The 22,353-nt window shown below is 39.4% G+C and overlaps 1 protein-coding gene across 3 annotated transcripts in view; it reads left to right on the top strand.

The window, feature by feature from the left end:
* Positions 1-22,353, top strand: part of GRB10 (growth factor receptor bound protein 10) — a 148,474-nt gene that overhangs the window by 88,613 nt on the left and 37,508 nt on the right. For all 3 annotated transcript variants that reach the window (XM_032181714.1, XM_032181715.1, XM_032181716.1), the window contains exons 4-5: positions 1,268-1,484; positions 4,318-4,459. In XM_032181714.1, the coding sequence (XP_032037605.1) occupies positions 1,268-1,484; positions 4,318-4,459 (359 nt within the window). The remainder of the gene's footprint in view (positions 1-1,267; positions 1,485-4,317; positions 4,460-22,353) is intronic.

Below are 22,353 nucleotides of genomic sequence, written 5' to 3'. Positions count from 1 at the left end.
GTTTACCTAGAAAATATGGCAAAAGAATGAATATCAGTAGCTATTTGGGGTAAGAAGCATATTTTAGCTGCATGGTGCTGTGTAAATGTTTGTTAGCTCCGTTGGTTGGCTCTCCTTTCCATCCATCTGTGACATGAAGAGTTTTGGGAAACTACAGTCTTTGTAGGCAGCTATAGTGTATTTTACCAGGCCAATTGATACGATTAAAAAAAAATAAAAAAAAGTCAAATGTCTGGAAACAAAGTTGGTTTTGGTCTAAAGTAGTCATTTAGGCAGTCATTGTGAAGTAAGCAGAGTTATATAACCATGTGTACGTTTGATAGTGTGTTGAACTTCTAATAGATAGTAGTGTAATTTGTGGCCAAGGAGTAATTACAATACTCTGAAATTGGAGTTTAGAGAGTGGTTAGTTCAAAAGACTCGCAGATTTCTGTTGTCTTGCAGCGTAATTATTGTTCAGGAGGAACAAATGAAAATGAGCTATCTTAAGGTAGGGTGGCGTATGCAGGAGGGATGGTGTACGTTTTATTGACTGATGTTCTTCCAGCCAGCTGCACCACATCCCTAGTTGATTTACATTATACTCCTTAAGGCAGGGATCTTTATTGCATTACAGGAGTAAGCATACAAAACTTATTATAAAGTCATGGAATGGTAAGAAACAGAAAATATTAAAAACGTAGCATTGCCCTTCAAAATACTTTATCTCAAAAATAGGCAGACATGCAGACAAGGGCTTTTTAGGAAATTATAATGACAGCTTTCCCACTTGTACAAGTACATCCTTCACCTATTGACTTGTGCAACACTATCCTTTTTTCTTGTCTCGAAAGAATTGGATTTTTCAAACAGCGTTTATCATACTGTTTGGCAATCTGAACTGAGATATTGGTAAGTAATACAGATTTTGAAATGTATGTCAATTTAACAGTAAGTTGTGTTTCAGATCAGCATTGGTATTGTTAAAAATCCCATAAAATATTGGTGATTGATAAATACTACAGTAGAAATATTGCATTCAGAGTCGATAGCTTTTTACTGAGGAAGACAAAATAAAGCATGATCACCAGTGGCTTTTTTGTAAGAGTTACTAGCTATGTTATTTTTTTATATATAAAATAAGTAAATTTTCTGTAATAAAAATTTGCAATGTAAAAATATAGCTGTAGAATACCTGATAAGTTTTCTGAAATTTTGTCTTCAGTCTTTCAAAACTTTTTATCTGGGACTTTCAGATATGTTATGCTGCTTTTATTTTGTCTTTCAGATGACGACGTGGACCTGGAAGCTTTGGTAAATGACATGAATTCATCATTTGAAAGTTTATACTCTACGTGCAGTATGCAGTCAGAAACCACTCCGCTCCTTCAAAATGGTCAGCTTAACCGCAGTCAGTTGCCAACCTCAGGATCAGGCGCCCTGCAGCCCATGTCTCCCAGGCAGAAGGTGCAGCGGTCTCAGCCAGTGCGCATTATGGCAGTCAGGTAGGAACGAGGGACTGCCCTCCATTTGGTTCAAGCTGTCTTGAAGTAGCGTTAAAAGAACGACATTTTGAAATAGTAGATGAGCTTCAGTAGGGGTCTGGTAGTCTCACACTGGACTTCTGCATAGGAAAAACAAATTACCAGGTAGGTGGAGGTCATAGATTTTCCATGTATTTTGTAATATGCAAATATGTCTCACTTCTACTCTTTTTGTCAATGTTTGATGTGCCTGTAGTAGCAGACATGTATAGAAGCATATCATTAGTACCAATTTTCAGAAATAATGTCGATGTTTGGAAATAAATCCAAAGCATTCAAAAACTGTTCTCTCAGCTGTGGTGCCTATTAACAGCTTCTTGGCTTTATGCAACATAATGAATGATACAGATATAGATGAGGTTGCATTCAGATGGTTTTGGTATACAAAAATATCTCTCTTAGTGGAGGTTTCCTGAAAGGTCCAAGACAAACAAAAAAAAAAAGAACATGTAGTTCTTTAACCATTCTTCCTAGAGCAATTTCTTTCACTTGAGTGCATAATGGTAGTCATTACAAAAGAGATGCATTTAGGTTGTCTCACTGTTGTCAGGATGGGGACTTGAATTCAAGCTTAAACTGGAATACTCCTGGTGGCTATTGGAGAGTCTATAGATAAAGCTGTGGTTCTTAAAATCTTTTTAAGCAGCAAGAAGAAAGGAGCTCCTGTTAGTATGTATATGTAAATTTCCTGAAGCAGATGTATTTGGAGTTTTCTTTTTCTTCTAGTTAAGAAAGCCTTCTCCAAAAGAAGTGAGGGGTAATAATAATAAAAGAAAACTCCAACATCTAGGAAGGGTTGCTCCTAATTCTTTACACTGATGTGTTTCCTATAGGAATGATATTCTTAAGGCAAGCAGCTTTTCTATGCGAACTTTTATGCAGTAACTGTAATACAAACACACTAGCTAATGATGCAATCACTTCTACAAGTTTCATGTGTAACCTTGAATAGCACTGTACTAGAAAACTCACTGTAGAGCAGTATAGCTCTCCATGTTTTCCAAATGTCTCAGTCAAACTCATTTAAACTGTTTTTGGCACTTCAAAACTTAACAACTTTCTTTGGAAGACACTGCACTTCCATAAGCCTTAGAACATTATGTATTTATCATTAAAGAAAATAATAGCAAAATTTTTATTCAGGGTTATCTAGATGCCTTTCCTGTACAGGGAAACAACAGCTGTGTCTTTTCCTCAGCCTGAACAGAATGGTTGATGGTTGTAATTATCTTAAGATAATTATCTTAAGCTTTATGTGTATCTCAGTAATGAAATAAGTGATGCACTGAAGCACTGTAGACAGAACAAAGTGCAGCATGGTTTACTCTCATGTTAAGAAAACAACACCTTTTGAATTGTGTTGAATTTATAATCCCAGTTATTATAATGGAGGTCAATGCAAACACACAGTTCAACACCTGCAATACAAAGAACTATAACAGTTACTGGTACAGTCTTACATGGTTCTTTATTCTCTAGAGAAGTGTGTATTCAGGTAGCTCAAAAAATAAAGCAGGTCAGGCAGTCTTTTGCATAGCCCATAGTTATGGTTGAAACTTGGTATATATAGCAAAAAAAAAAAAAACAAAAAAAAAAACTGTTGGGCCATTCGTGGAATACCAAGGCAACTAAATTGGGGGATAGAATTACTTTTCAGTTATTTTATCAGCATCCCAGTTCTGGTAAAGGCATGGACAGCAAGCACGCCCAGAATGGGACATGTAGCTAGAGGCAAAACCAGCAGTTGTGTCCCAGAAACTCTGATAAGAAGACTCTGCTTGCTGAAGGCAGTAAGCTGAAGAAGGTGAAAAAAAATGAGGATAAATTAAATGAGAATCCCTTAAAACTTCGATTACAAGGGTTACAATACAATAGTTATTAGTTGATTGCCTTTGGAAACTTTTACGATTGCCACTAGGTGGTGCATTCTGCACAGGCAAATCTGCCAGAGTCGTCTAGCAAATCTTCAATGCTGGTGCACCAGCAGTAGGAAAACCTAAAGCTGTCTGTGTGGTCATGAACGGGTCTTATATCTTTTCTAACTTTCTTTGTGCTGCCTGGTAGTCTTTAATTTTCCTTCTGTCGGTATGAGCAGTACAGGTGTATTGCAAACTGGAGCTTGCAAGTGTGTTGGTCCTACTTAGACTTTAATAAGATGTATCTCAGGAGGTGTAAGTAAAATGTGTTTGAACAGTAATATTACAACTAACATAAGCTATGAGGGTGTAATTGCAGTTTATTGCTTGAGGTGAGTCTTTGCACTTCCGTCTCTCCAGGAAATGTTGAGTTGCTTAGAGATGGGATATCATACCGTAATGAGGTGATGGTATTGGTTTCAGCCTCGGCCTAGCTATTTTACTGGGCTACACACTTGTTTTGCTGATCCATGTGGAATTTGGCTCAAAATTAGTGGAGTTATGTCCTCTTTTAGGTGAGTTTGAAGATCTTAGCTGACTTTCTGGCGTATGGAGCTTACACTTGTAAGTTAGTGCTTGCAAAAGAGTGTATATACTGGTATTTCTGTTTATTTTATGTGCACAGTTACCTCCGTTATTCATGCAAATTTTCAAGTTACAAGCAACAAAACAAGCATAGATGTGTGACCAGTCATTTTTCACATGCAATTACTTAATTTGGACTTGCAGTTGCTGTAACTGTATAGTAGTTGCGTAAGAAAGCAAAATCATTTTTTTTTTCTTTCTTTAATATTAATACATTGAATGGTGGTTTAGAAGATGCAGGTCTGGTGATGCCAGTTTGCTTTTCTTAATGCTTGATGCTTCTATGTTTGTAGGCGTCTACAAGAAGAAGAACAGCAATTCAGAACGTCGTCTTTGCCAGCCATACCAAATCCATTTCCAGAACTCTGTAGCCCTGCAAGCTCTCCAGTGCTGGCCCCTGGATCTTTACCTCAGAGTCAACCTGCTAGTAAGCATGTGAGTATGGAACGAACCTTTGTGTCATACATTAGCGTCCAAACCAGCAGTGGCCTATTTCATTTTGAAGGCAGAAAGTAAGTTTCCAGATACTTAGAAACATTCGTAGACTTTGTCTGTGAGTAGGGCAGCACTGGCAAGAGAACATCTTCAAACAGGCTTCAAAGTTTTTGTTTTTGTTTAAAAGGTGTTGTAGGAATAAAGGAATATTTCAGATATGTGCATGTTGTGAATGAAGCGGTAATACCTGATATCTTTGGAATTTCATTATCCAACATAATGACTTAGTAATTTAGAAGTCAGGTTAGATGGCTTAGAGTTGGAGCAGGATCTGTGTTATACTGCGTATTCTAGGTGCCACAAAGATGCTTAATAGCCTGTTAATCATTTTAAATTCATTCTCTCTATAAGTAGCTGTCTTTTTTCTTTAAGGGCATGGTGCCTCTTTGTTTTGCTGTTTTTCATGAAGCTGCTCAAAAAGCAAAATACTGTTATTAAGAGCATGTAACTAGGCACAGCTCCTTGTAATGGGGTGGATGAGCAGAACTGTCCCGTGGAGGGCTGACTGAGTAGCTCTCCAGGTCCTTTACAGTGAAGTTCTTTACAGTTTTGTAAACTGTGCTGACTTGCACAGGGATTAAAAAAAGTGTTGCTTACACTGACTGTTGGGTTAGAATGGATTTGCACATGAGTACCCAAAACCATGGTGACGTCCTGTATCACTGCTGATTTAGTTTGTAAGTAGCTCCTTTGGCTGCCTCTGACTGATAAAAGGGTTTGGGTTGGATATTTCAGCTACATAGTGTGCACCTGCATATATTCTGCATTATTTTGTATCTCTGTAAATAGCTGTCAGTTTTCTCGAAGGATACAGTGCATCTTTGGGTTTGCTGTGTTTCTTATATATATACACAAGTGAGATAAATAACCAGATAATGCCTTAAGAGAAACAGAGTCATTCAGTTAGAAATTTAACATGGTCTAGTCTGAGTCCTCGGCAACTGCTAAGCGGAGAGGCTGCTCTGTCAAGGGAGCGGTAATCTGACTCCGGGGAGAGAAAATAATGGGCAATTCTCTCGTGTATCCTGCCTCTTGCCAACAGAACAACAGCATGGCTGCCTTTCTGAGACAAACTGGTTATGGATGGAGATGCATTTACCTTGCTAAATATTACCCGGTTTCAGGGATTCTTTGCTTTTCAGCTGTATGTTTTACTAGAATGTGCGATTCCATCCAAAAGATGGCTCTATGAAGCCTTAAGAAACCTAAAACATCTGTGCATCAATTTTAGATTAAATTTATAAACTGGTGGTTTAACAGTATCTAAATATAAAAGTAAACAAAGCATTAATATATGTAAGAAGATGGCTATAAAGACAGAATAAAAGCAGTTTTTTTCTAAACTTTACTTAATAATTTTCTGTTAAAAATCTACCTAATTTTAAGACCATAAATCGTGACAAGGCTTTCCCAGACGTAAAATGAAATACATACTTATATAGCACAGCTGTGCTTGCTGCTGAAATTTTTAATCACAGACAAGCTAGTGTAATGGTAAAAGGTGTAGGGGATGAGATGAGAGGAGTTAGTGCATGTGAGACAGTAATGGCTTCCGTACATGCATGTATATTGCTCATTTCAGTTTATCAGCTGATTGGAGGCAAATGAGAAACACAGTCTCATGCCAAGGGAAGGGCAGAAAGGCATTCTTTTCCTGTCTTCAGTGAAATAGTAGATAAATACATGTAGAACTGAAAAAATCCTCTAGCTATAAAATGTGGATAGACAAAGGTTTAAAAATAAAAATAAAGACAGAACAAATTGTTCCTTCGTGAAGAAAAAAACTTATTTTTGTTTAATACCTCAGATTTAAATGCAGTGAAATGTTGCTGGATAACAAAAAATATGCATGTTCAGCCTATTCAGGGGACATTAGTTATATTTAATCCAGTTTTAGTACCATTCAATGGAGTCTAACAAACATCATAAGTTAAAAAAAAAAATAATAACTTATGAAATTTTGCACATCTCCTCACCTTCATCCAATAATTAAAAAAAAAAAAAAGAAAATTAAAGGTTGGAAATTCAATTATTTTAGGATACACTTTTGTTTAGATAAATGTCCACAGATGGAATACAAACTACTTGTTAACAAAGTAAGGGATGAGTTTAGTTAAAGGACTGCAGCAGTACATTTTAATGGCTGGTAGCTAGTGAAAATGAACTGTTCTTTTACAAAAAAACTTGGATACAAACTATAGACTCAAGATATTGAATGCAAACCAAGGTTAAAAATAATGATGCGTAATTTAAGGTTTTCTGCTTGCAGGTCATGAACTAGGATTAAAATTAGAGATTGGAATGAGCCATTCTGATTATACAGGGTATGCGAGGTGTGAGTGAGAATGGATTCCCTTCAAGCCTGTTGAGCCTCTGGGAGCCAACAGGCAAATAGCAGTGCAGCCTGTACTGCTGAGCCCTGAAAGCTCAGAATACATGTGGTGTGAAAGAAATGTTGCCTTTGGTCGTTTTTCCTCCTATGTAGGGGACTTGAGAGGGCCCCAAGTTAATGTAGTCTTGGATTTCAGAATGGAGTGGGTATTTTCTTTGCTGACTGTGAAACACTGGGGTCGCTGGGGAGCTGGGATGTCTGATGTGACTTGATAAGGAATGAAGTGTTGTTGGTATTGTTGCTCATGGAACAGCTCAGTTTTGCTTTTCAGTAGTTTTAAAATGCAACCTTGCAACTATAAAAGTGTTAGTGGTTATACTAGAGGAACTTAAAGATCAAGTCAAACGCAGAACATGACAATTCACATATCATATTGCCAAGCCTTGGGTATAAAGAAATACCCAAGCTCTGTTCAGGTCTTACTAAATTAAAACTTTTGCCCAGTATATTGTTACCTATAGGGAAAGTTGAATGTGAGTCAGAAAAGGAGCTTTCAGGCCATAATGCTTGAATTATATTTGCAGCTGAAAAAAAAGGGGTTGTCTTTTCTTATATGCAAAACTGTGTTCATGTAGCTGGAGTTTAAGCCATATGTTTCTTGTTAAGACACTTTTGACCCTTTTCCAATACTTTTCCATCCAGTTGTCCCCACTTCTCTTCAACAAGCAGTTTGCAACATTGCCTATGCACAGCTCTGCATTTGTTTCATATTCTTTCTTGACCTGGCGAAGAACTATAAAAGCAGTAAAGCACTGAAAAATAGCTGTAATAAACCACTCTTAATTTTCTTGCACTAGATATTTGTTGTTGTTTCACAATAGTAACAAGCCATTTTCTTTGTTTTACTCAAAAAAAAGTGCATGTATTGGGAATCATTTTATTTTATTCTTCTCGAGCAATCTATTGAGGCAACTGTACCAGTTTCACCTCCACAGGAAGCAGCATGCCAACTCTGGCTGTGCTGCCACATGGGCACACAGTGCTGCTTCTAAAGTTGGTGACAACTGGAGTGCTCCCCAGAAGCCAGAGAGCAGTAAGAAACAATGGGTGTCCTGTACGACCATAGGGGATGTGGGCATTTCTGCAACTGTGGCAAAGTCCATGCCGAATTTACGTGCAGCCCAGACCTCTCACCTGATCTGCCGATTGCCTGTGTGTGCTGTGGTGATGGTCCTTCTTCAAAAACAAAACCACATGTAGGCAAATGGGACAATCATTTAATGGAAAGCATCAATGCATCCGTCTTGGATGTTAAACTGGAACATTAGCTGTACTGAAATCATTACAGGTTTATTCTTCTGTGTAAAAACAAATAACAATTATTGTAGACTTTTTAAAGCATGTAGGGAGCTTGATTACACTGACATACAGTTTAATAGTAAAAGCCTGAGAAAAGCAATTACTCTAAACCATCAGATTGTTTCAAAGGTAACTTCCACAGTCCGGAGGAGGTCTAGTACAGTGGTGTTACCAAACGTTTCATAAAAACGAATTGTAATTAAACAGGTATATGCTCCTAAGAGGTTCACTGCTATGATCCTTTATTGCAATTCTGCAGATGGAAACAGCCCATTTTGAGCTAAGTTTTAACGGTGAGAAATTTTAGATGTCAACCTGTTTCTAGTAAATGGCAGGCAGTTCTGTAAAAGCACAGTTGAAGTTTCAGTAATATGGTCAGCCAGCTTGTGAGCACGGGGATGAAAAGAACTGACTAGCTGTGCTGTTCAATGAGTAACTACTTAAGAAAAAACACAACTGCATATCATCGTAATTTCATCAGCAGCTCATGTGGTGAGCAAGACAACTCAGATGTCTCATGTTTGGAGAAACGATGACCCTTCAAGCAGTAGCTGCCAAAAAGCTCTTAAGTTCTTTTTTCAAAGCATCAAGTAGCAAATAAGCAGTCGAACTGAGAAAGTTTTGTCCGTGAGCTATGGCAGCAGAAGGCCGACTGGAGAGACCAGTGCAGGAGCAAGCGTTTCTTTCTTTACCCTGTGCCTCCCCATCCTTCAAGTACCACCCGTCTGCCTTCACCCACAGTGCCTGGCCAGCAGCCAAGTGAAACTTCAGCAGAGCTCTGCAGCCGCCTCAGCTCTCCTGCTTTCTGCTCTGGGAAGGGCAGCTGAAGGCAGGAGCAGGAAGGAAATTCTCGAGGAGACATGATGGGGCATTGCACGGCCCTTTATCCCCACGTCCCCATGTTCATAAGATGCGTGCACACCTACAAATGTGAAATCTCTGCACGCCTTGCGGGTGGGGAGAAAGGACAGCTGAAAGTTTTTAAACATCATTTACTTAACAGAATAAATATGTTTGTGTAAGAAAAATGGTAACCAGAAAATTATACCAAACCGAGACCAAGCATTTGTCTAAAAGATTGCTAAAAACATCAGACAGCTAGGTTACCACTAATTGAAGTCCATCTTTGTGTTGCTGGTATAAACTAAGAACTGGTTGGTAACTTAGGTTATAATTTCTGGTTGTGTACAAATATTTTGGAAAAAGTATGCAATAATTACATGTAGGTCACTGCGATGCCACAGGATATTAGTCTAAAGTATCTTGTGTGAGTCAATGAAGCTTTCAACTGTAAAAATAGGGCAAATTTCTCACATCCCCCCTCTATACAGCCCAGGCAATCTTCCAAATAGCAGTTTGATGTACCAAAATTGTTTACTCTTTTCTAGCAAATTAAACTCACAAATGCATATGAATTAATGTTATTCTTTTTCCAGATTTAGTTACCCTTCAAGGGAGCTCCTGTAAACAGACTTCTTAGTTTTAATTGTTTTAATTACATGTTACGATACATTTTTTTGATTTTTCTTCCCATAAAGCTTTCATATTGGCTGTTTTGAAGACAAGGATGTTGATTTCCAAAAGAGAAGCTGTATAAAAATGTGAACTTGAATAATGTGTATAATGAAAACTTCATGTGCTGTTAGATTTTTCATGTGACAGATAACAAATTTTGTAGTTAATCTTTTATTCGAATAACGTTTAACAACGTGACTTGTTGAAAATAGATGTTGGTAACAAGATGTTCAAAAAGTCTTTATTTCCCCTAAACAGGCCAAATCCTGTAGCTAGATTAACCTAGGCAATTCCTTAGATCCGGGCAGTCCTTTGGCCCAACTATAAAACATACATGTAGGTTTCCATGACTGTGATATATCATGTTGCTTTCCTCAAAGCTTTCTTTGAAAGAAGAGTTTTAAGCTAAATAATAATAATAATGATAATAATAATAATAAAAACTACATAGATGGCTTCGTAGCATGTTTATTGTGTTTAAATTGGGGAAGATCAGGCCTCTGCTATGGGGCTGTCATGCCTCTATAATCACAGAATCAGTAAGGTTGGAAGAGACCACCAAGATCATCTGGTCCAACCATCCCCCTGCTACCAATGTCACCCACTAAACCATGTCCCTAAGCACCATGTCCAACCTTTCCTTGCACACCCCCAGGGACGGTGACTCCACCACTTCCCTGGGCAACCCGTCCCAATGCCTGACTACTGTGAAGAGAAATGCCTCCTAATTTCCATCCTAAACCTCCCCTGATAAAAGCAAGTCTTTGAATCTCTCTCTCATTTGGTGAAGTAATGCTTTCCCAAACGAGATGACCCAAGTTCGATGGACAACCACTAAATGAGACGTGTAGGAAAGGCGCCCCATTTCTTGTCGTCTTGTGACCCGTGTCACGCGAACGTGTTGTCCCATTACTCCCGAAGAGATCAGGGAGTGAGCTCATGCGGTTTGGAAAGTCTCAGTAGCTCATTACTGACGATAAGACTAACGAATAACTGAAGAGTAATGAGCCCGCTGGACTACGCTGCGGGCAGCCAGTCTTCAGTGCTGTCCATGGGCGCCTAGGCTTTTTGGCCAGGGCCTTGCAGGCTGCCAGGGACCAGGATGAGGACAGATCCAAAGCCGCTATTTCTTCTTCCTTGCGCCTGTTGTATCATGAGGCTCAGTAGGGAGAAACGTGTTTCTTCCTTCTTGCTTTTGGGAAATGCCAGAACAGTAGCCGTAATCCCAACACGAATTACTGGAAATATGAAGAGCGTCTCGCGTTCAACCCCCCAAGTATGCTATTTGTTGGGCTTTTTTTTTTTTTTCTGTTTGTTTTTAATGACACAAACCTGGCCTTGCTCCCGGGAGCATTTTGGCTCTCTACCCGTAAGCAGCACTCCCGCGGCGCGAGCATGCTGGAGGCCGGCTACGTGCTGGGGGGACGCACTGCGAGGGCTGGCCAGACCCAGACCTGTGCTGGCAGCCCTGAGGGACTTTGCTGCCACACAGCAGTGCTTTAAAAAACAGTTTACAGTGTAGTGGCACCATTGTAATTAGCCTGTAGGACTGCCTTGTGTAAATATTGAAATATTGAGTGGCCTGTAGCATAGGCTGTAGTAGCTGTGCGTTCGCATGTTCACATGAGGTTTTTTGTATGCACATCTTAGGTGTGCCCTTGCATGTTTTCTATTGCGTAGTGTGACTCTTGATATATTTTGATAATAGCACAGTGAAAAGAAAAATGTATAGCTATCCTCTGCTTTGATCAAGAGCTGAAAGAATTGAGAAGCTCTCAGGCTGAGAGTGCAGGGAAAAATTACGGAGTCACAGCATGGCTTGGGTTGGAAGAGACCTTAAAGACTGTGTAGTTCCAAGCCCCTGCCATGGGCAGGGGTGCCAAACGAGAAAAAGATGAGAGAAATTCCAGTGTTTAGTGAGGCAAGCAGAAATAGGTTTTGGTATAAACATCAGTGCAGTAGGGAATTAAAAAAACAACAACAACACAAAACTCTGTGGAGTGATTCTAATTATACTGTGAGTGAGTGGCTGAGATGAATCAGAGATGTCATAACTTTATCAGCCATAAATGCTAGCCTTTAAAGAGTGACCCAACATCATGGGTATAGCTGCGCTGCATCTAAGCTCTCCTTGCCCGCTGTGCTGTCTGGACTCAAGGTGTGGATTCAAGTCAACCTTAGTTGTCCTGTACAAAAACCTTTTGGACCTCATCTGCCCAGTAGAGCAGATGCGAGAGAGCACCAGCTCAGAGGTTAGAGCCCTCAACTTTCCACTGCTGCGTATCCTACGTGGTCTTGCAGCACCGTGGTGTTCCCAACAACCAGCAGATGAGTTGACCATGAAGTCATTTCTGAAGCCTAAGGCAGCCCTTACAGAAGTGGGCTGGCACCTGCGGCCAAGCTGCACGCGATCTCCTGGTGTGGATACTGTGGACACACACAGTGCAGGGCTGGGAAGATGCCCAATTTTTTGCTTGCTTGTTGGCATCCACTTCTAGGGTCAATAGGCAGAGCCAGCATTCAGTGTGTTCACTTCCAAACTATCAGAAGGGTGGTTGCATAAGTATTAGGAGTAATGTTGTTCATTCTCAGCAGGAAAAAAGCTTATTTAGGCTTGCAGTAATTACCTGGACAGTGAAGTCTGCCCACATTTCAAATGGAAATCTGTTTGAAACTTCTGTCTTCACTTAGGCCGTGTTTGTGTGTGGACGCACAGAGGAAGAATGAACTTGTGAGTTCATTGGTGTGGTAATTGGATGTTTATGCATTCCTCCAAAGCTTGCATGTATGTTTTTGTTCCATTTCCTAAATGGAGGGGATGTTAGATGGAATTTAATAACATTTTTGCATTAGAAGAATACCGCTGAGTTAATTAAATCATTGTGGGACAAGTTTCAATTCTCTGCTCTCTTGATTTATGGTCTCCAATAATCAAAATCTAACTATCAAATTCTTACTGTATTATTCTTTCTCCTAATAGGAGTGCAGAATTGCTGTTCTAAAAAGTGATTTTGTTTAATTAATGTAAGTACTTTCAGTCTTTGCTTCAGCCTGGCTGTAATCTGAACATCATTTACAAAATGTACAAAAAAGCAGGTTAAATTTGAACTTGTTAAAAGGCAAGACATCATCGATTCGCAAAAGCTACATGTCATGTTTCTCCGTTGGCATTAGGACTGCTTATTCCCTCCAATGATGAATCCTGCTGCTGCCAGGGTTACTGGAGCTGGTTTCCTCTGCTGCGTTTCAGGAAGCAAGAGTTGGAAATGTCTTCATGATGGCATGAAGCATAAGTGTTTGTTTTTTCTCCTGTTGCTGAGGGGGAAATGAGTAGTGCTTGGAAGCAAAATGGATTAACCATCAGCTGGGAGTTGGGATATGAGATCCCATGCTGAGCAGAGAATGTTTCTGGGTGAAGTGGATAAAACAACTCTACCCCAGCAGACTTAAGCGAAATTTCATCATCAGCAAAACAAAAAACGTCCCTTGAGATTTTGTGGCAGGAGGGGGTGAAGGTGGGCAAGAGTTTTAAAATCGTCATTTGTTCCTGACCAACCAGATGCCACTTTAAAGCATTTCCAGCCCCCCTTTTTATCTGTCCAGCCCTCTTGTCTGGCCAGAGGGAGAAACTGTTCATCTTTTTGGGGATACATAGGTATGACACGTACCCGTTCACAATGGATGTCTTTGACACTGCTCTCCACTGCGCACATGCAGTGTCAGCAGTGCGTGAGGTGCTTCCAGAAATCTAGGCCTATCATCGACCCCTGTACTTCACGTTCGCCTCCAGAAAAGGCGTTTGCCTCCAGAAAAGGCATTTCAAAGGCTTTGGTCAGGCATACTGAAGCATGCTCAACGGTCCTGGAGGGGCTGGGCAGGAGGAAACAACTTCATTGCCTTCAGTGTCTGTGCCCTGCAGCCACAGGGGAAGTAGAAGTTACTGTGGGGTAGTCTTGCACACATTTCTCTGCTCACCATGTCATTCACCTTCCAAAATCATGTTTCCCACTATCCTGCCAAAATAGGCAACAAGAGTAGGAACAATACATCCCTAAGGAAAAAATATTACTTAAAAAAAAAAATCAACAAGTGAGGTGCAAAGGTTTACAGAGAATATTCTAAGCAGAACAACAACATTCTGGTAGTAGAAAAGCGAGATTAAATTTTTACAGACAATTTGCCCTCGGGCTTCTGTGAGTCATTTTTGAGCTTGTCCTTGCCTGCAAGCTGTTAAGAGCAGCTAATTACTCCTAAGTAACTTGTCATACTGTTGCTGGTCACACTTCCCTATTGCCTACTAAAATCCACAGAAAGCGAACAAACTGCAGTATTTCCAGACCTTATAAATACCTTTACAGATGTTGGCAGCCTTTCCCGTTCCCCAAATACTCAGTTGACCTTGCCAAACTAGATGTTGTCTGTGATAAGTGAGGTACACAGTTTTAGCAGTGAAAGATACCTATTATGCTTCAGATTAAGAATATTCTTTACTAATTTGTCCCAAACTCCAGATTAGTGTTGTTTTTAAGAGTTTTAAGTACATATAGGAGGATAAATTGCTTGCAGTACTGTCGCACATCTTGCAAATGATTTGTGGAGCACCTTGACAAGAAATAGGCATTAGATATTTAAGGATTGCCCTCCTCTCTGCTAGACATTGAGTTGAAAGCTAGCGTTACAGGAACAGCAACACCTAATCATACATGGAAAGCCTTGAATTTACTGCACTCAGAGTATTTTCCTGTGTTCCATGCTGCCTTGTTCTGTGGATGTTTTTCATGGCTGACCTTTGAACTTTTTTCTTTAACATGCTGTCTAGCTTGGCAAAGCGATGTAGAGCCGGTCCAAGTGGGACTGAGCCTTGGCTCTTGTGTTACAGCCTTGTCAAGCGGGTGTCCTCTGACAGGCTGACTCAAATAATGTTGGACTGAAAAATGTCCTTGCTATGCTTGAAGCTAATGCCATTCTGCTTGTAGCATTTAAAAGATACTAAATATATTTAAGAATTAATTTCGTCTTCTGTGTGCTTCATGGGAGGCACTGAGGTTGGGTTTTATTCCTGAAAGTGGATCCCACCAATGTTTCTAATGCTCTTTGGTGAAAATGTTGTTTATACTTTTTGTTTATCTTAGAGCATCCTTATCCTTCATGATTCGCATCCTAGTCTGTTTTTTTCCCTCCCTGTGTTTTGTTTTTTACTAAACAGATGAAAAACATAATCCAGATCTTTCATCTTCTGAGAGACTAGCATCCGCGGGGACTGGAGTGCTTGTGAGCCGGCGCTGGCAGGAAAGTACTGCCTTCAGCTCCAAGGCTGGAGAATGTATATTTCTAACCATTTGTACAGTGTGACACATTTCTTAATATTTTCTAGGATATTAATAAGAAGGCAAATTCTGTCAGGAGGCAGCCAGCTATATTTGTGCGAATGTACCTTCAGTGTAATTTCCCTTTGCTCTCAGTGAACATTTAGTTCTGCGTTACACTGCAAGTTACAAATGAGCATTTGCTTACAGGCTAATTAAACATAGCTTAGAGCAGTACTTAATTGCAACATTTAGAGCAATACAGAGGAACTTAAAGCCAATCTGGCTAACAAGAAATTAACTTCATACTCTGCACAAGGTTGCGCTAGCTGCTGTTTCTGTAGGTTTCATTACTGATTGCCCTCTCATATTTGTCTGGAATAGCACTTGAGCAATTTCACTCTTTGTCTAGGAAAAATTTTTAGGATTTTAAACTACAGCAGGAAATTCTGCAAGAGGTGAGACGGGTTGAGGGCATGATGGACTCTTTGAGTGGGCAGGGAAATTGCTTGCACAGCAGATGCTGGCTTTGAGTGTCTCTAGCAGTTCATCCGTCGAACAGATGTCCAAACGGGTCTAAGTTGAAAGACTTTTCTGTGTTGATGTATTACCATTAAAATGAAAGAGCTGAAGGAACTTTATAAAGTTTCTATAGAAAGCTTTCTATATGTTACTTTTATCCCTTAAATAAATAAACAATCTAGTAGCTCTGCAGATGATGAAATAAATTTTACAGCACTGTAAACACGCTCACATCAATTTCTCCTCTTTGCCTCTTTCTCAAGCTTTCTCTAGCATGCAGCTGTAAAAACTGTGGTTGCTAACTGATTCCTGTTGAGCAAAATGGTTGAGGACGATGTGGATGCAAAGGGCTTGTTTCTTCCCTAAATCAGAGCCTTACAACAGCTAAGCTCCCCGTGCTCAAATGGCAGCCATTGAGGAGGGGGAGTCTAATAAAATTCCAGCAAAAATAATGTGAAAAGTCTTTATGGTACCAGCCATGATTCACAGTGACTGCATTCCTTTATGAACTTGCAGCAACCTCTGCTTTCTACATGATTTATTTCATCTCTACTACAATTGTGCATCTTCTAAACGTACATCTGAATCAGGAGATGCTACTTAGAGACAATGTCTGAGTAAGGGTATTGATGAAGGAGGGCGCAGAGGAACTGGTTACGTCTCTATGTGAAATGCTTTCTCATTCCCTTTTAAAATCCACAAATGTAGGGAAAGAGAAACTGATTTTTTCCCTTAAACAGTGTGACAATATTTAAAAGGAATTCCACACCAGTCAAGTCTCACTGAGTTCAATAAATACATTAGTAGAAGAAGTTGAGGAGAAGGTATTTAAATTCTGAGTTGATAGCAGCTTATGTTGTGCAGCACCGAGTTGTGTGTCAATGGAGAAATCTCACCCTCATATAAAATGACTTCTGTTATTTCTGTTGGTGCAAAACTTTCACAAGGCCAGTTTTGCTGCAGTGATTTAGCATACCTTTGAAAGGCTACTGAAGAGGCTGAGAGGTACTTTCCTTTCTAACTACAACCATATTTTGGGTTACTCCCAACACTAGCAGTGACTGGAAAGGGCATCTTTGGCTTCATGAAACATGATTGCAAGTCAGGTTTGTGTGCTGCAGCTGAACTACCAATATCTGGAGTTAAGTACTTTGATTCAATATTGAGTTATAAAGAGCGCGCATTTCATTTTATTCATTGTGCACTGGCATTATTTTTTTAGCTACTGTAAAGTAGTATGTAGATGAATGAACATATCCAGCACAGTCATTTATCTCAACTGTGGGCAGCCCTTCTTGAATCTCAGCTTGCAAGAAGTTCAGATGAAAACCTCTAACTTTGAAAAAAGATACTGGAATTTCTTGCTGGAGATGATCTTCATCGTTCTGCATCTGACTTGATACCGTAAATGCTGATGCCAGCAGTTGGCTGGAAGTCAATGTACAAAGTCACAAGTAAGCTCTGACAAAAGTTGGGCGTAATCACTCTTAGGTTATCAGAGCCCTGCTGTCAGATTCTTTCAAGGTAGATATGATAGCCCCAATCTTTTACAATCCTTCTGCTCAAATACCTCTTCAGGTAGCTGCTTCCCTCATTTTAAAAATAACACTGAGTGCTACTTCAGAAAGGTGTTGCATTCCATGTTGTGGTTCATTAGCCTCATGTCTGACTAAGGGACAGAGAGTAGTGTGTGCTCCACTCAAAGTTATGTCACTCCATGGGGGGGACAAAAAGTTCTTTACAGAGTTTAATCTATTTCCCTTTACAGAATTTAATCTATTTCCCTTTATTCTGTAGTAAAAGCAGAATAGGACTTTCCAAGAAGTTCCTCTACTGAGCAAATCTTAGGTAGTATTTCTTTACACATACAGATAGAGAGACAAGGGAATGTAATATTATGCATCCATTTATTGTAGTTTTTCACCTTTAGACAGTCTTTGGGTGAGATTTATTTCTGTGATTGAGTATCTGATTTTGGTTGCTTGCCTGAGTGTTTCCTTTCAAGAATATTCATGACATTTCGGGGTAGCAAAATTATAGAAGAAGATAAATTGCATTAAAGGGCCTCTTTCTCTTTTCATTGATTATACACGTAGTAGGAACCTAAATGATTAGTGAAGACTTTATGCCTAGATTGAAATGGCTAGTGACAACTCAAATGAATACCACCTCTGCACAGTTTGGACAGAATGCAAAAAAGCAGCTTAAACTGATAGTTTAAGTTAGTGATCTATGATGGAGAGCATCCTTTCCTTCCCTTAAGTTACTGAACTTTCTTACTAGACCGAAATCTGGCTTTGATTCTAAGTGCGACATTTTTGTTGACCATTCACCTGACTGGCTGACCTTCTCATCAGTTACTTCACATGGCAGAAACATCAGAATTTATCTCTCTGGAGAGATGCTGGCAGCTGCGTAGGGATGATTTTTTTTTTCTGTCATCTGCTAAGGGCCTTTGAAAAACAATCAGTTTATAACCACATTCCTGTTGTGCAAATTAATTAAAGTCAGAGCTCTTCCATGTGTTTACTTAGTATTTTACCTTTAGTATGTAGCGTTTGGACATCTGAGGTAGAATTTTCAACAGACAGATTTATTTATACATGATTTGGGAAAGGGATATGAACTTTCATGGACAGACACTTATAACCATCAGTACTTGATACCTTACAGTGGCCCCAATTCTGTGAAAGAATGTGTCCGAGGAACAAACAGGAATCGTTGAGAAGGGAAAAAGAGATTCAAAATCAAGTAAGCCCATAGGGGAGAGTTGACGGCAGAAGTTTCTGTGGTGAAATTTGAAGGAATTTGACCGCCCTTTCAGAAAGTAATGGCCTCTGATTTGCCAGCTGATATTATGATAGGGAAGGCTGCCCTCAGCATTTGTTTTGAGTAGAAAACCAAATGCAACAAACTTAAGTTGGTTTGCAAAGGAGGAGGGAATTTCCTAAATTAATTATATCTTGTCATTGAAGTGTCAAAGTCATTAGGATGTTACCGTAATGCTTAAGATAAGCTACATTTGTCCTCTCAAGGTGGTTTCCATGCTAAACTCTACAGTGAAGCTACCTAGTAATTTATCTAATCCATTCTGTACACGTGGAACATAATGGTCTTTACAGAGAAGGTCAGGCTATTAGGCCTAACATGTCACTGTCTATAGGAGAGGAAGTATGTTATATGGCTTGAAGAGGATGAACCTTTTCAATTATTCTCTAAACAGTTTTCATTGCGTAGCTTTCATAAGTTCATGCATGAGCTATTTGGTTATATTTCAAAAAGTGAAATTCATGGAGCGTGTGTGTTGGCGGACCCTCCGTTGATGCAAGTACAGCAATCAAACTTGGGTTGTTCTCTGTGTGATTGAGCACACTGGAAGAAGAACCTGAAGAACTCCATCAAAAAGTCCACAAAACCACTCTTTATTCTAGGTGATGGGTATATGAGCAACAGCTGAACAGAAAATAGTTTTACTCCAGAGTATTTTTCATTAATACTCTGCAGCAAGCCAAAATGTTTGCCTTTTGCAATGTGTAATCTTGTACAATAAGATGGGAGAGTTGTGGAAGAGGCAAACCTTGTCTCAATTTTCTGTGTTATACAAAAGGCAAGATAGATTTTTCTCCAATCAGAATTACTGTTATTGCTAAACCACCAGTCAAAGATACAACTTTCTGAAGCTGGAAAAGGCAAGAAAGTTTTCCGCACATATAGCATTGTCTCTAAATGAATGAAAAAAGGAGTGATAATTCAGAATTCAATGCAGAAATTGGGATAGATTTGTGTTGGACACAGATCTAGAAATTGATGCAATACATATATATTTTTAATGGACACTTTACACTTTAAAATAAAATAGCCTTGACATGTACAATTATATTGTTAAGCTAAAAAAAATCTAATGTTGATTGAGCAGAAGTGGTAGATGTTGAAATCTAAGTTGAAACCTATACAATGAAATTTGAGTGTATATTGCCAGTTTACGTAAATGGAGGACGACAATAAGCATATACTCCAAAGCAAGTAGAACTTGGTTAATATTCAAGTTCATACCAAAACTAAGCTAGTGTGTAAATAAATCAAACAGAGCAAAACACTATTTTCATTCATATATGCTTATTTATTTAGAGAGTAAAGTCCTGACTAGAAAGGAGTGTTAAATGTAGTATGTTGTCCAGGACCCTAAACTGAAATGTTTACTTATCTTCTGTTATATGTTGATCTAAGTTGTACTTTGGCCCTTTAAGCCTAGCTGTCTTAAAGTTGTTCTTATATAGCTGGGTCTGTTTGTGAAGCGTGTGCCATATTTGAAATGGTTTATTTTGGATTGGGATGGAATTAACTTATTCATAGAAATAAATGCTTCAAAATGAGAAAGATGTCCAAAGGTTGGTCTACCTTCTGCCAGTCAATCTGGAAAAAAAGAAAATGAACTTGTGAAATGCAAAATAAATTTTACACCAGTGCTTTTACATTCTCTTTCAGTTTGTCTATGGTTCAGTTTAAGAAGGTTTAAATGATTAAGTTTTTTCTAAACATAATTCCCAATAAAGATCCATGATGTAAATGCAGAGCCATCAAAACTCTTTAAAAATTGTTCTTTGTGCCAGGATAGAAATTACCAGTGGCTTTGTATGGTGGATTTATTTAACTTATTGACAATAATATAGGGAGAAGGGGAAGAAGAAAGCATTCTTCAACATAAAGACTTATGTCATCTACAAGATATAAAAATACAAAGTCAAATCCCTTGTCATTGTCTTTCTGAGTGTTGCAAATGATTGGTTTCTTCTCGATCAGTTACAGTAATAAGGCCATTGTTCAAAGATTTCCCTTTTAATACCATGCAGAATTGGTTTCTAGGGAGTGTCTATTGTCTTAAAGAAAAGATTCACCCAGTATTTGTTCATTTTCTCTGGGGATCTTTTTCATATTCGTTTGTCTATGCTAAACAAAGAAACTAGACATGTGAGCTATTTGAATATAAATGTATTTCTAATGCAGCTAATTATTTTAAATGTTTGATGGGAATCTCATGAAAATTGTTGGATAAGCTTTTCAATTAGAGGGAAGACTCATTGATTGCATTTGTGCAAGATGTTTAATTGGGTGGACAACACAGAATAAATACATTTGGAAGTTGTCTCATTATCTAATTTTAGGGGGATGCCTATAGGGAGGAGAAAGCTTTGCTTCCAATCAGCTTCAAAGATAAGATGGCTTAATTGGAAGCTGTCCTGACAGCTTCAGAGCAGCAGCCACTTCCATGTAAAATAATCTGAAGCAGATGTTGAATGAAGAAGTGGCATTTTCTTTCATGCCAGCTCTGACATCAAGTCTCTAGCATTCTGTTATCTAGTTTTATATCAGGAAGCATGTTGTAATTGCGACATTGGTTTCAGCACACTACCTCATATTTATAATTACATAGTTAAGTTCATCAGCCTTTGTCAAGTGGATTTTGAAGTGTTTCTAAACCACTTTGAACCACTGTAGCATGCCTTGGGAAAATGTTGATGAAACATTCTAGGATCCCTAAACAGTGATCAAATTTCACTAGATTCTTAATACTTTTAAGTAAGTACGTGTGTAACTGCACTATCTGTGTAAGAGACAAAAGGCTGGAGAAATGGGCTAACCAGGAGCCTTGTGAAGTTCAGCGAGGGGAAGTGCAAAGCCCTGTACCTGCGGAGGAACAACGCCAGGCATGAGCACATGGCCATCCATCTGTAAAGCAGCTTGGCAGTAAAGGACCTTGGGTCTTGGTGCACACCAAGCTGAACAGCAACGTGTCCTTGTGGCAAAGGTGACTAAAGGTGTCCTGACCTGCGTTAGGCAAAGTGTTGCCAGCAGATCAAGGGAGGTGATCCTTCCCCTCTGCTCAGCACTGCTGAGGCCACACCTGGAGTGCTGTGTCCAGTTCTGGCCCCCCAATACAAGAAAGACATGGACATACTGGACAGAGTCCAGTGAAGAGCAACAAAGATGACGAAGGGATTGGAGCACCTCTCCTTTGAGGAGAGGCTGAGAGAACTGCAACTGTTCAGCCCGGAGAAGAGGATGCTGAGGAGGCATCTCATCAATATATGTGAATACCTGAAGGGAAGATGCAAAGAGAATGGAGTCGAGCTCTTTTCAGTGGTGCCTGGTGACAGGACAAGAGGGAATGGGCACAAGCCGAAGAAACACAGGAGGCTCCATCTGAACATCAGAAAGCACTTCTTTACTGTTTGGACAACTGAACACCAGTAGAGGTTGCCCGGAGAGGCTGTGGAGTGTCCCACCCTAGAGATGATCAAAAGCTTCTGCACATGGTCCTGGGAAGCCTGTTCTACATGTCCTTGCTTAAGCAGGAGGTTTGAACGAGATGACCGCCAAAAGCCCCTTCCAACCTCAACTGTTCTGTGATTGTTCAACTTTTACAATGGAAAACAGGGGTGGAAGGCATGATGGCTCTGAAATATGTCGCTTTCCTGCTCTGTCCTAATATTGAAGTTTGGAATTGTGACGATAAAGCCCACAGTAATTCATTTATGAATACTGAGTTTCTAAGAAGAGTAATCTTTTTACTTAGCACAGGCTGATGGCCTAGCGTGTGTCAGCATTATCAACACAATCTACTTAAAACGTCTCATAAGAATTCTGTTAAAGTTTGCTTCATTGCTGGGGTTTTCTCTGTTGCATGTTTGGGTCTTATTTGACCATCAATAGGAATGAAATTAAGCACAGGTAATAAATGTATAGCCAGATACCTGTTCTGCGTCATACCAGCAGAAACAGGAGACAGTAGTCTGATTTAC

Source organism: Aythya fuligula, chromosome 2 (genome assembly GCF_009819795.1).
Source record: "Aythya fuligula isolate bAytFul2 chromosome 2, bAytFul2.pri, whole genome shotgun sequence".
In the NCBI taxonomy this organism is placed as follows: Eukaryota; Metazoa; Chordata; class Aves; order Anseriformes; family Anatidae; genus Aythya; species Aythya fuligula.
This window is presented reverse-complemented; position numbering and strand designations above follow the sequence as displayed.